The sequence below is a fragment of the Nuphar pumila genome, chromosome 16, assembly GCF_984573655.1.
Source record: "Nuphar pumila chromosome 16, dmNupPumi1.hap1.1, whole genome shotgun sequence".
Taxonomy (NCBI): Eukaryota; Viridiplantae; Streptophyta; class Magnoliopsida; order Nymphaeales; family Nymphaeaceae; genus Nuphar; species Nuphar pumila.
In genome coordinates, this window is record NC_143264.1 from 81,933,166 (window position 1) to 81,949,186 (window position 16,021).

General features: G+C 35.1%; 1 protein-coding gene across 1 annotated transcript; it reads right to left on the bottom strand.

The window, feature by feature from the left end:
• Positions 1-9,730: 9,730 nt before the first annotated feature.
• Positions 9,731-15,685, bottom strand: LOC149813838 (bifunctional protein FolD 2-like). Its single transcript, XM_089991611.1, has 5 exons — positions 15,534-15,685; positions 13,112-13,295; positions 11,856-12,013; positions 11,467-11,679; positions 9,731-10,189 (listed from the first exon to the last, which is right to left on the bottom strand). Exons 1-5 carry the CDS (start codon positions 15,645-15,647, stop codon positions 9,959-9,961), a joined length of 900 nt encoding a protein of 299 aa, XP_089847737.1. The 5' UTR covers positions 15,648-15,685; the 3' UTR covers positions 9,731-9,958.
• Positions 15,686-16,021: the final 336 nt, after the last annotated feature.

Sequence of the window (16,021 nt, forward strand, 5' to 3'; positions counted from 1 at the left end):
AGATCTGGGTGTTTGAATCATCAGAATCCAACTTGGGTGCAAGATTTTTTAATGATTGAAAAAATCATAAAAGCGCTAAAATTTTATGATTTAAAAATCATCATTTTTATTGAAAAAACATGATCTAAGGGTCAGATTCCTATCAAATCTACCATACTTAATCCATCTATGAGGTCGAATTTGATCAAAACATAACTTGCAACAATGAGATCCTCAGTGGATTATGACGATAGGGACGAGTTTGGGGATATGATGAGATCCCATTCGCACATCATGTGTGCCAATGACCACCACCACCTCCTCCACCAATGCCAAAGTATATATCCACCTCCTTCACCATATATACCTTCCCCCCTCACCCTCCAACTAAATATCTGAAAGTTGACGCTATTACTTCTAGCTTTCAATGTGCAAAGGAGTCTTCCTTTGTTTCTTTCTCTCTTTGAGTCAAATGTTTTGTTTGGTTTGGGTTTGGTGTGAGGAGAAGTGTTTCCTTCTCTTGAATTAATGGTTCCAACAAGAAGCAAGGCTTTATAATCGAGCCTTTCAATTCTGTCTAACATAATAGATGTTCAAGTGCTTGGTTATGTAATCTACTCATGTTCCAGTTGTGAAAAGTTAAATTCAAGCTAGGGTAAATTGTTTAAAGCAATGTTGTCAGTATGGGCTCGCCAATATGGATACTCAAGTGAATCATTTTGAATCGGCCAAAAAATAATTAAAAATATTGTGTCAATCAAAACGGATACGTATTAAATTTATTAAAATAAAATTTATTACTTTTATATTTATTAAAAAATAGCCGATTCAAGAGTGAATCATATCGATTTTCTGTCATTAACAATGAGTATCGGCCAATACAGGTAGATAAGCACCGATAATGACAACATTTTTAAAGGGCAAGATATGATGCAAGACAATATCTTACAAAAAGTCCATGTGAATATCCATGGGTCTAGATCAACTTTTTACAATCATCTAGAGCATTATTTTCCTTTAAAAAAGATAATTTCCATATAGACACCTAATGTATGGCAAATTTGCATTTAGCTACCTCAAGTTTTAAATATTTATGACAAGCCCTATATTTTCAAGAAATTGCTGAAGGAGCATTTGAATTACTTTTCAGAAAATTTTCAAATACACACCAAACTTTTTTCTCTAATTCATATGTCCACCAAACTTTTGGAGGCTTTCAATTAGGCACCAAAGGTTTCTCACCGTTAATCAAATGCCCCATTCCTAAACTGTCGGTTAGTTTGCCCTTGAGTTAGCACTAACTATTATTTTAAAGTTACAATTTTGCCCTTGCAGCCATTGAACTGTACGTCTGGGTTTTTTGTTATGCTTATGTTAACTCAATTCAACTTAAAAAAAAGGATTTGGTTACTGATCAATTCGACTAATTGGATCTAGATTTAGTCGGGTTACATCCGACCCCTTGACATTCTTGATAGTAAACATTCTTTTTTTGCCATTGGATTTGGTTTATAGTTTAGGCAGTTATATTTTGTTATGAACTTTTTAGAAACAAACATCTAGTGATGAGGTACTGAATTTTATTTTAAATGTAAAATGAATTTTATGTCTTAGTTGATATTTATTTTTGTCATAATCAAAATTTTACTTTATACTTCATTTATCTATGGTCTGGCCATGGCCATTGCACCATCCTAATGTGGATAAAATCAGTTTGGATATAAATTAGGTTTTGGTTGGTAAGAAAAGCCCAAACGTGCAGTTCAATTGCTGCAAGGGCAAAATAGTAACTTTCAAATAATAGTTAGACCTTACTCAAGGGCAAGCTAAAGGCAGTTTAAGAACGGGGGCATTTGATTAACAGTGAGAAACCCTTGGTGCCCAATTGAAAACCTCCAAAAGATTGGAGGACATATGAATTAGACCCAAAATTTTGGTGCGTATTTGAAAATTTTCTTACATTTTATATCATGTTAACTATTTAGAATGACAAATTTATCCTTTTTCCTTTCTTTAAACACTATTGTAGCTCCTCAGTCCTCAGCTTTAGCTACGGTCAAGGGCAAATAACTAATTTTAGAGGGTAAAGGCAACACTGGAGGCCATTTGAGCAATTTCTTGAAAAGTAGTAGTTTATCTTAAATATTTGAAAACCGAGGTGGCTATACTTAAATTAACCATTCATTAAGCACCAGATGTAAATTACCCAAAATAATATAGTGCATTATTTTGCATTGCATACTCCCAACGTATGTAAGGAAGTTATCAGAAGAAAATTCACTGGAATTCTTTGGTCTTTGATTGCTATTATAATAATTGAAGGCTTCATGAACCAGTCTCTAAATGTGACGATCCCTTGCTGAACGCAGATCTAAATTAAATATAAAATATGCCAGGAATTCTTTAGTTGCGGACAGCTACGTCATAGCTAGCCTAGTTAACTTAAAGTTCGAAGGTTTGAAACTTGGAATATAACATGCATCAATGGCAAATGAGATAGCTCCATGTATGATCTAATAGAGACATGTATACTTGTTGGAACAAGCATGAATAAAAATAACTCCTTATATATGATAAGAGTAGTGATGCACCAACTCAAGAACATGTTTAAAGATCACGATACATCATAATGGTGATGATGAAGAAAACAAGATTTTGCCTGAAGATGAATTATATTGGACTGAGTTGGTCCTAGATCTAGATCAGATTTGGCTTGGTAAGAAAGAAGAAGGTACAAAAAAAGTGTTATATATAGACAATTAGTACCAAATTGATCATATTTTATCCGTATTTGACTTGAACCCAACCACACAAGCTCAATGTTGAAACTAGAGGTGTCAATGGGTTGGGTTGGGTTTGGTTCGGGCCCAGGTGGGACCAAACCAAGATCTGATTTGAGATGCTTGTATTGGGTCTGGACTCAGATCCACTCGGACCTACCATAAGAGAAACCATAGCCGGATCCTATAAGAATTACATGAAACAGACCCAAACCATACCCAATAAAATAATATTTTTTATCTTTTTTACATTGAAAATTTGCAGATCTTAGTCAGAACTCAGGTCAAACCCCAGTCTAATATGAAATTTCTTCAAAACCATACCCGGTTCCATATATTAATCTAACCCATTGAATCTGGCCCATACTCTACTCGGACCTCCTTGTTTATCACCAAACCCTAACCGTACAAGCTTTGGTACGGGTCGGTCCGGGTCAAACCCAACCCATTGACACGCCTAGTTGAAACTAGTCATGAAATGGGGATAGAGCCTCTTTATATATATATATATATATATATATATATATATATATATATATATATATATATATATATATATATATATATATATATATATATATATATATATATATATATATATATATATATATATATATATATATATATAAGTTACTTTTCCCCCTCTTGACTAAATGGTCTTAGGTTCGAACTCACTAGGCTATCCCTTAGCTTACTTATCAAAAAGGGAACAAATGAAAACAAGGAAATATATAACCATATTGAATTCGTAAATATCTGAATTTTTTTCTAAATTTCTGAAATGGCAAACAGAATGTCACTTCTCTCTTTTTTTTTGCCAGATTTGGTGAGGAAGGGGTGGCACCTTACAGTCTGTCCTGCTCCAAGCCTAGAGTTGTGTTATTTCTCTTTTGGAGATGGAAACATTGGCCACCTCATGGCACATTTGCAACAGGGGGAAATTACTGTTCCCCTCAATAAGCTGCGATCCAACTTTGACTTTCCAAGTGCTGCAAACACGATCTCTACTTTCCATGACCAAATGGACCATATAATACATTAGAGAGAAACTTAACCCGTGATCCAATTTCCACATCCTACCCCATGTGAAAGTTGAGCCTAGCTGAACTCTCCTATATTGCATATCCTCAACAAAATTTGACAATTCAGTGAATTATTGAAACTAGCTGCAGAATAACCAACCTAATGTGACCAACGGATGATTATTGTTACAGAAGCAGCTTCAATGACAACTTGGCAGAAAAGGTATTGATACATTCTGGATAAAGATTCCCAAACAGTATTTGGTTGCGTACATGTTCAGAATATTGGGTTACTTTTTTTTTTTGACAGTATTGGTTTACTGAGATCTTCATACATACTCATTATGTTCCACAGATGCAATGGTGGAAATTATTGTACCTTGACGGTTGCTAATTCAAAAAAAAAGGAAAACATAAAAGGATTCGTCCATGATAACGAGTCTTTTTTTAACACGATGTTCCTCGATTCTTACTATCCACAAAATTCCTTCACAATAGCTTCTAAACCCTCCTCTACAGAGTATCATAGTAAAGAAGAAAATGGCAAAGTTAAACAACTTATTTTGTGTGTATAGTAGTATACTACCACTAACTACTGTTAAATGAGACAATATCATTCCTAGAGGAGGAGGCACACACGTAAAAATCTTAATGTTACTTTTGCTTATACGCTATCAAATCTCTGTCTTAGGTAATTCTTAGATGACCATATTCCATCAAATTGCTTAAGAAATATATCCTATGAAATATGATGCACAATCACATGTCAATCTTAGCTGTCCAAACAAATGCATGCACCTATGGACCGTTAGGATAATATGTAGTAATGGGTTCGGATGTGGATCAATCCTGGCCGTCTAGATGCATTCGTGGGGCAAGCTAGGATACAATCCTTGTCTCTCTTGTTGGATTTTTTGGATCGAGGATGTGCATAATGAGGGAGGAGAAAACAGAGAGACAAGAAAATGAAAGGTCTGTAGAACGGCCTTCTCAGGGGGGATGACAGCTTGATTGCTCCTGCAGAGCGCAGGGGCTGGGTACATATAGCCCTCTCCTTGGTAGCCATTTTTCAGCCTATTTATTAGGTGTAAATCAAATATTTAACATATTTTAATGCATGCAGCCAAACGGGGCAAACAAATATATTATATCGCATTTGGCGCATCATGTATCATATATAACACTTCATGACAAAACATTAATTCTTTAGGTTATATCAATATCTAAGTATAAAGTTTTTCTCATATGTTATGAGTTATTTTTTCACATAATCATGTCAGATTTTCATCATTCATTTTCAAGTACGAGGTTTTCACACATCCTATGAGTTATTTTTTGCATAGAAAAAGTAATAGAACCTTGGGAATATAAGATTTGGTATACAGGAATAGGAATGGAGTAGGGATTGTTATTAATCGTGAGTTTATAGATAATGTAGTTGAGGTCCGTAAGAAGGGTGATAGGATTTTACTTATTAAATTAGTATTAGGTACGAATATTATTAATATTATTAGTGTTTATGCACCTCAAGTAGGTTTAGATGATTCCATTAAGCGTCAATTTTGAGAAGATTTAGATGGAGTAGTACAAAGGATATCTTGTGGAGAAAATTTTTTCATTGACAGTAACCTTAATGGACATGTAGGCATTAATGGGGATGGATTTGAGAGTATCCATGTAGGCTATGGTATAAGAGAAAGAAACGAAAGTGGAGAAAGGATTTTAGATTTTGGTTTGTCCTATGATATGATCTTAGCAAACACTTGTTTTAGGAAGAGTGAGTCCCACCTAGTAACATTTAAAAGTGAGGTTAATATGAGTCAGATAGATTTTTTCCTACTTAGAAAAAGAGATAGGGGTTGTTGCATTGATTGTAAGGTTATACCGGGAGAAAGTGTAGCTACACAACATAGAGTCTTAATTTTATATCTTAGAATTAGAAAATGCCGCAAAAGGGATAGACATAAGATAGATCCTAGAATTAAGTGATGGGCACTGAAATGAGCTAAACAAGGAATGTTTGTAGAGCAGGTAGTTAAGGAAGCTGATTGGTGTCTCGAGGAGGATTTAGAATCAATGTGGAATAAGATAGCGAGTGGCATGAGAAAGTTGGCTAAGGAGGTATTGGGTGAGTCTAAAGGCAGTGCACCACTTGGTAATGATACATCATGGTGGAACGAAGATGTCAAAGTATCTATTAAGGTTAAAAGAGAGTGTTATAGAAATCTAAGTAAGAGTCGTGATAATGAGAATTTGGAAAAATATATGATAGCAAAGAAGGAAGTTAAAAAGTAGTTCGAACGCGAGGGATAAGGTACATAAAGAGGTTTATGACAAGTTGGATACCAAAGAGGGCGAGAAAGATATTTATAGGCTTGCAAAGATGAGAGATAGGAAATCGAGGAATCTGGGTATGGTTAGATGTATCAAAGATGAAACACAAAGGGTTTTAGTCAAAGATGAGGAGATTAAGGAGAGATGAAAAGATTATTTTGATAAGCTATTTAATGAAAGTCATGCTTAGGATCTTGGAGACTTCTTCATTCCTTTTCATGAGATAAATCGTGACTTCATGCGCAAGATTCTAAAAAAAAAATTGTAGAGGCTTTGAAGAAAATGAAATCAAGAAGAGCAGTTGGCCCAGATGGTATACCTATCGAGGCTTGAAAATGCTTGAGTGAGAAAGGTTTAGAATGGTTGACAAATCTTTTTAACAAGATTCGACGGACAAATAAGATGCCTAATGAGTGGAGGAAGAGTACTTTGGTGCCTCTATATAAGAATAAAGATGATATATAAGATTGCACAAACTATCGTGGTATAAAACTCATGAGTCATACTATGAAACTTTAGGAGAGGGTGATTGAGTATAGGTTGAGGAAGGTTGTCATGATATCGGAGAATCAATTTGGTTTTATGCCTGGAAGATCAACTATGGAAGCTATACATCTTCTTAGACAACTTATTGAGAGATAGAGAGAGATGAACAAAGATTTGCATATAGTTTTTATTGATTTGGAGAAGGCATACGATAGAGTACCTAGGGATGTTCTCTGGTGGACAATGATGAAGAAAAGTGTTTCTCTCAAGTACATTAGTATAATTAAAGATATGTACGAAGGAGTAGTAACCAATGTCCGCACTTGTAGAGGGGTGACAACCATTTTTCCTATAACGGTTGGGTTACATCAAGGATCTGCATTAAGCCCTTTCCTATTTGCTATAGTGATGGATGAGCTTACAAGATCAATTCAAGAAAATGTGTCGTGGTGTATGTTGTTTGCTGATGATATTGTTTTGATTGATGAGTCTAGAGTTGGGGTTAATGCCAAGTTAGAATTATGGAGACAGACATTGAAAGCAAGATGTTTTAAGTTGAGTAAGAGCGAGACAAAATATATAAAATGTCGGTTTAGTAAGCAACGAAGTAGTGATGGGAGTGTAGTGAAGCTTGGTGAGCAAGAAATACCGGTGGATGACTGTTTCAAATATTTAGGATCTATCATTCAAAAGTATGGAGAAATTGATGGAGATGTAAATCATAGGATAAAGGTTGGGTGGATGAAATGAAAAAGTGCAACTGGAGTTTTGTGCGATCATAGAATGCCATTGCGGTTGAAGGAAAAGTTTTATAGGACGACAATTAGGCCCGCTTTACTATATGGTACGGAATATTGGGCTGCCAAGAGACATCATATTCAAAAAATGAGTGTAGCTGAGATGCGTATGCTTAGATGGATGTGTGGAAATACAATAAAAGATAAAATTCAAAATGAGATACGTAAGAAAGTAGGCATTGCATCCATTGAAAATAAGATGAGAGAGAATCATTTACGGTGGTTTGGACATATTCGACGAAGGCCTAATGATGCTCCAGTTAGAAGGATGGAGAAATGGGAAAATATATTAGTTAAAAGAGGTCGGGGTAGGCCTAAGAAGACTTGGATGGAGATGATAGGAAAGGGTATGAATGCTTTGAACCTCACCAAGGACATGGCATTGGATAGAAATGATTGAAGGAGAAGGATTCATGTGGAAGATTCAGAATTATTTTCTTTTTTAGTTCATATCGTTGACCCCAATTGTTTTGGGATGAAGGCGTAGTTGTTGTTGTGTTGTAATGTTCACTTTTCATTATTTTCAAGTATGATGTTTTTCATACATGCTATGAGTTATTTCACACATAGTCATGTGGTCTTTTCATCACCATATGAACTATGATTTTTTTCACATATACTATGGATTTAGCCATGACATCAACTTTTCAAAAACTCATTTCACATAAATATATGTGTTTCCCATCATCTCACAATTTAAATTATAACCTTTAATGTACAATATCATATTCAAATAAATATATCATATTGTAGGTCTCACTTTCATAGTTAGTCATGGGGTTCTTTATTATTCTTCCATGACCATGTCATCGGACATCATCATGTCCACATGCACACTAGCGGAGTATTGCGAATTTTGTATCATCTCATGAATTCATGCAGATAAATTATGATTTGTCAAACATGACAAAAGCTCTAACTTTTCAAGATTTCACCATATACAATACTCACATTATTCATGTGCATTATTATCACATGCAACATGTTTTAACTCTCATCAAGTTAACTATCACTTAATCATTTTAGATTAATATATATCTAGATCCAAATAGTCATAAATATGATTACCAAAAATATGAATATCACCATATTGTATATTATGCATAAATATTCTAAAGCATGAAATCAACATCCCTTCATGCATGCATACAAGCAGACCATATAGAGCATGATTTATGATGATTATTTATCATCATATGAAAATAAATATTTACATGCATGTGTAAAATTATAATGCCGCTCTCACTTTTCTAACGTATTGCAAGTAAGCAATATGTGCATTAAGACATCATAAATTACAAGCAATATGCATTAAAAATAAAATTTAAATCCTTGTATCCAGATTCAATTTGGATATGCATCAGATTCATAATCAATTGAAATTTTCTTATTACCATTTTAGATATGTCAAACATGATAAGCCTGTTTATTTTTTAAGGCTTTAATTTTATCAAATATAATAATAAGCAATTAAACCATAAGTACGTCAACATATAAGTTCAGATTCATTAACGGATCCAAAAAATCTATACCCATATCCATTGGATTTATGAATCTATATCCAAAACTGACTTGAGATGTTATCATCAAGTCCAACATGATCCATAATGAAAAGATGGTTCTCCATGCAAGCTTGGATAGCTAAAGTGAAACCATGGATCACAAAAGATTTAACCATTGTCTAAATTCATATCCTTAGTTTCGAATTAAAATAGATCCATATAACATATCTGGAATTATACTTTTTTGTATTCATCACCAGATTCATTTAATAAAAGGACCCAATAAAAAACTACATACATGCATCAAAACATACATAGTCTTACATAATGAAGTTAAATAAACTTGGATGTCATTATATTAATTTGGAATCACAATAGATTCATATATATAATAGGACCAAACAAGGGTATCTATAAGCACAAATAATAAAGTAATATGCAATCATATAAAATATTCTTAGATCTCAAAGTATCAATATGGATCTAACTCACTTGTATCATGTATAGATTTCATCGAGACTAAATCTATTCAGATTCATTCAGGTTCAATCAAATCTAATATATTTTACTAGATCCAACCAGGTCTATTAGAATACTACGTGTTCTAACTTGATTCACCTTGCTCACAGGTCTATTAGAATATTGTATATAATCTAATATATATATATATATATATATATAAGCTGGGTTGAGCCGTATCAACCAACTTCGGGCCAAACCAGGCCTTTTGATATAACAAGTGTTGGTCCTCATATATTATCTAAAGTGTTCGAGAAGAAACAAAGGTTCTTTCTTGAAATGGTAATCTCTTTATTTTACCAAATCATCTCTTGCATGGTATTTCAGAAGCATTATTATTAATAGATTTAGCATGCGAACAACATCAACTAGTTGATCCTCCGGCGTGTCTAAAATACAGAACCACAGAATGTGTTCTAACCGCATAACCGATACCTATGCAGGAAAAGTTACAACCACATTGCGAAGAAATGAAAGACATTGGAAGTGAAGGGTTTAAAGAAATGATGAATTAGATTCCACAAGCGCACCATCCATCATCAAATCTTGATTTTCCGTATGGCACCTTCCAATGTATTCTTGAGCAACATGGCAACAGTCATGGGACCAACACCACCAGGAACAGGGGTCAGCCATCCTGCTACCTTCTTTGCTTCATCAAAATCAACATCACCAACCAGACGGTAACCTGACTTCTTACTTGGATCATCAACAGCATTTGTTCCAACATCAATGACTGCCGCACCAGGTTTGAGCCAATCCCCTTTGATCTAAAAACGTAAAGAATGAGAAAATCATTAGCATGGTCGCACAATAAAATAACAGAAAACAGTACATGCAACACTAATTCTAAATCAAGTCAGTCCACCTTCAATTGCATTTCATGAGATACTGAAGTAGGGTTTCTAATCACATAAATAAGGATTAAATACGGGTGTACATTTAAACCAGGAAATATTTCTAAAAAGGGAAATAACATCATTTTCTTTTCCATGATGAAGAGCACAACTAGCACCAAAAAGGCTGTTTTTCAGTATAGCGAGCAACAACTAGCACCAAAAAAGGCTGTTTTCAGTATAGCGAACAACAACTAGCACCAAAAAGGCCCTTTTCAGTATAGTGCACTGAAACCCATCATGCCTGAAAATAGATTTGTGTCTTGGCCTTAGTATCATCCACCTACAATTAAGACATCATCCTTCTGGCATCTTAGATTACCCTCAATTCTAAAACCAAACAGGTCCACCAAAACATTGGGAATCCAGACTTGGAAAATGAATTGCTTGGCTTACCAATAAGGACGTATTTTATTGTGACCACTCCACGAAAATGGTTGGAGCTATCAAGAAATAAAAACTGTCAAACCTATTCTCCATGAACGCAAACCTGAGATCCAAGGAAATTTTGTTACTACGAAAAGGTCAATTGCCAGCAGCTTGTCACATGATTTCACTAGAAATTGGTTCTCTTGATCACTTCCATTTTAAGCAGACCAAACTTTGCAACAAATAACAAAATCATTCAAGACATGAAGGGTCCGAATCACTCATTCTTGCAAATGCACAACAATTAGATGAGAAATAGAAAAGTATAAAGAACTCCTATTTAATATTTTACAACATTCAGCTCTTGCAATGCATTAAAACACAAAAACCACTTTGCCTTCAGAGGGCTCCTGAGAGCCACCATCTTCCAAAAAATTGAAACAAAAATCAATCCATTAATTCACAGCTAACAATAATAGGACAGAAATAGACACTAGCAGACAAACATAATCCACACACACACACAATGTATGTGACATCATGTACATTTTGGTATGTTCCAAGCAAAAGCAACAGTTCCAACTAAAAGATGGAATACCCTTATTGGTAAACACATAATGCAACTAATAAAGTGTCCCTCTTATAAATGTAACACACAAAGTATACAAAGCCTAGAAACTTTAGCTGCAACACCTAGTAAATAATCATGTAAATCTGCAGACCAAAGTATTTTAAACAAGGATTTTTTTCTGAAAGCAGTGTCAACTAAATGCATCTCATACCATCATTGCCTGCCCAGCAGCAGCTATTACAATATCTGCCTCACGAACAATGCTTTCAGGATCACGAGTACGAGAGTGAACAACTGTCACAGTTGCATCAGCTTTGAGAAGCATCAATGCCACTGGCAGCCCAACTATGTTACTACGGCCAACAACAACCGCCCTCTTGTTTTTTATTGGGATTCCACTCCTGGATAATAACTCAAGGCATCCCTGCAGAGAAATGGGAAGTCACAAAGAATTGTAAAATAGGAAATTATGAGCATGCTTGTTACATCATGAACCATTCTGACCCAGATTACAAGTGAAAATGTGCAACGGATGTTTTAACTTTGCTCATGAAGAATGGATAAAAGATGCTCTCTAATTACTTTGAACAACAGATATACCTTTGGAGTGCAGGGCAGAAACAATGGTTCTCTGCCTTTCATTGCAAGTTTACCAATATTTAAAGGATGAAACCCATCAACATCCTTCTCAATGCTGATTTCACTCAAGACTTTCTCCTCATTTATATGTTTAGGCAAGGGAAGTTGTACAAGTATGCCTGCATATGCATTAAACGAAATTTGTGATGAATAAAATTGATTTTCTGCACCAGTATCATTAGAACTGTGCCACATGTCAGGATCTGTAATCAACAATTTAACTGGCAATAGGTACAAAAGAAACAAAAATGCTTTGTACAGCTGGTCGGGTGAACAGTACATAAGATATCATGGGTAATTTTGCCTTTTCTTTTTTGTACAGTACAAAGTGTGTTTGTTAGCTGCATATATGAGATTTAGGGTATGTTTGGTTGCATTCAAATGTGATTTGGAATCTCATGCAAATGAGAGAATGAATCTCATTTGCACAGCCAACCAAACAAGTGATTTGAAATCTCATGCAAATGAGAGAATGAATCCAAATTGCACAGATAACCAAACATGGGATTTGGAATTTCATGCAAATAAGAAAAAGAATGTGATTTGAAATCACATTTGAAGTGACTCTCATGTGCAAATCACATGGTGGAATATGTGATTTGAAATCATATGACTTCAAATCACATTTGATTCCATCTCTATTCCAAATCACATGAGATGCAACCAAACACATTCTAGTGCTCATATTTCAGTCACTTCATTTAAAAAACCTCCCAAACTTTGCATCGAGTAAAATTAGAGATGCTTTATTCCCCCATAGTAGCTAGTTAGCAGGGAAGATTATCCAGTCCGAGATGTCAGCATTAAAAATTAAGTCATTCACTAAAAAAATGATTCATATTTTTGACTCACTTTGAATGGTTAATTATAAAGTCTACCAGTACCAGCATTTTCTTGGTATAATGAAAGTAACTGGTCACTCTTCATCACAAGTTGGAACTTGTTATTTGTTTTACAAATATAGATGAAAATCCATTTAATCTTACCAAACTAGGATAAAAGTTTCAACCACAGGCCAGCCAATGTGATGGGGGGTTATTTCCCTCGGATTATCCAAAAAAAATCATTTGATAAATCATAAAATCGTATGCATATATGTGCAGGTTCACGGTTCATGCTGAATCCTGAAGATACTTTCTAAGGAAATAAATTAACAAAAACTTAGACTATAGCAACATATATCAGCCTGACATAAACATGCAAGAGTAATGTAATACCATGCACATCAGGATCAGAATTGAACTCATGAATTTTTTTTATTAGTTCTTCTTCTGATACTTCCTCTGGCAGGTCAACACCAAATGATTTGATGCCGACCTCAGCACATGCTTTCCTCTTCATATTTACATAGCTTTGGGAGTCTTTCCTACTCCCCACAATGATAACAGCAAGCCCAGGCACCTGGAAAAATAACATACACGTCAGACTTGATAGATTCAACATAGTATATGGATTACATCCAAGAAACTTGCACAAGGAAAATGCTACTAATTTAATAGGCTTTCAACAAATTAAGAAGAAAATAATTCATGAACTAAAGTTATGGTACAACGAGGATAGAAATGAAAATATATGAGGATGTAGGATCAGTAATAGTTCCATGAAAGCTAATACGTGAGAATTTTGTGTGCTACAATTTCAATGAATCTGGTGTGCTACAATTTCAATGAATCTGGTGTGCTACAATTTCAATGAATCTGGTGTGCTATCAATCAATGTCACTGCATAAATCCACAACCACTTTGATACTGGAAAGGTGAACATATACCTTATAGATACTGATGATAACACACCATGCTTCAGTTCCTAATGTCATATAGCCATGGTATGTCAAATAATCAATGAAGCAGAAATCATCAAGCACATCAAATTTGGCAGTCTGAATTGCACCTTGAAAACAAATATGGAGCAAGATCATGACAAAGGGAGAATCGTGCACGTTAGAAACAGGCACAAGAAGTTGCCAGTGATCACTCAAAAAGAATGAAAAACATAAGCAAAGAAGAAAAGAACATGAAAGTTCAGTCTCAGTCATAACATCAACTATGTACAAACATAACGAGTCACTTCCAGAACTGGCAAAAGCACCCCTAGCATAAATGGCATAAAAAACTAAAAATGCCTAGCATATCTATTGGGTAAACCTATCAACTGCAAACCTCAAAATTTCTTGATCCTGCAGAACCTTCTTTCCAACATATCAGCAACTTGATCTTGTGATCATACATATAGAGACATGAGAGCTCTTGATTAAGCCTTCTCTAAATGAGGCAGCAGTCATCTACATGTTTTTTCTTCACAAAATATAGATCTGCAGTAATATGTATGAATGCATGTTTTCCCCTGCATAGATTCCCAGCAGTTTATACCAATTTCTTGACTTAGTTCTTGTAAGCCTTAACATTCTTTAAGTGCTGATTAGGAAGGGGTGCGTTGAAACCTAAGCTTCATACATATATACCAGGTTCAAGCACTCGATATAGCAACACAATTTTGCTTCTTATACATTTTATGCAACAAGATTACCACCTAATACCGTGAGATAAGCAGAAGATAACTTTCTATAGCAAAGGGATCCAACCAAAGGTGCAGCCAAATAGACATATATTCAAGTGAAGACAATTAGCAAACAAAATTCGGTTCCCTAATCTAATCTTTGAGAAGACAAGATTCAATTCCCTAAGCTAGTCTCAAGTATCTCAGTGTTGTTTATAGAGAACCTTAATGTAGTATCTCACTTTTTCTGCAAAATGGGTGGCTCTTTGTTGCATAAAATCTTGACCAAGATGCTCTTAGTGATCGGATGGCTGTTTCATCATCCTTTACAACAATCTCAACCACGTAAAAAGCAATCAATTTTCCACTCCGGACAAATAGGATATGATTGCAGAGGTTCTCGAACATCCAAGGGAATTTCTAACAATACTCTTGGTGGTTGCTTTCGTCCATGCATGGTTTCCCCAACTCCTACTTAAACGAATCCAAGTGCCACACGCCACTATTTGCCGCAAGACAATAGGATATACACAAATTCTTTCACTTTATGAACTTGGTCAAAACCCTTCGAAAAATAAGACTGATTACATCTGTTTGGACTTGCACCTTTCTACTTATTGTTGCAGCTGAACTTTCTAATCATATAACCACTTACAACTGACAGCTTTATTTTCTTCAACTTAAGAGATCAATTTTTGTTTTTCAACAACATCCGTTCAACACATAAATGGTTTCCTTCATTTGGCCATTAAAGCATGCCTAATTTTCACGTCACTGGGTCGCGTATGCTAAGATGTTCATTAACATAATGTGGGGCATGACCTGCATAAACAAACTCACCGTAACGCTTATACAAGGGAGGGAATAGCTCGTTGGGACAAAGCAAATAATCTGAAACAAGATCAAAACCCAAAGGTGGCATACCATTTTATACCAAACACCACGTTTCAAGCCAATAAAAAAATACCAACCATGATTACAATTCTTTGCCTTCAAATTAGACAAACATCTGAATCATACCAACAATGAAAAATCGATTTTAATCTTTAGTGGATCAATACGACTTAATCAAGATGACCACCAATAGGCATGAGGAGAAAGTCGATGAAACGGGGATGAAGAAGAAGATGGGGGAGGGCTCACTTTGCCGTATTTTTCGGAGAGATCGAGCACGTCCTTAGCGATTTCGCTGCGGATGGTGCTGGCGATGGCCTTGCCGTCGATGATGATGCAGCCATCCTCGCCCCTCAACGCCATCTTGCTTGCCCAATTCTATTATTATCATCTGTCCCTCCGGCTTCCTCGTCATTTATACATCTGGAAAAGATAAATCACGTGAGGCCCTGTAACTGTAAGAAATTCTGTCACCGACCCAACCCAGAACTAGCTGGGATAAGAGCCAGTCAGCGGCTCGGTTTGTTGAATTTTAATAGAAAACAAAATTTCCGAGTAAAAATTACCTTTTTTTAAAAGTAGCGATATATATATTTTTGTCTAATAAACAAGTAAAAGTTAATTTTTAATGCTTGAGATCCTAACCGTTATTAATTTTTTTGTTAACATGAAATTGGCCCGTTCAATTGATTAGCTCTATCTAGATCAAGCCACACCAGAAATTATTAGATAAAAAA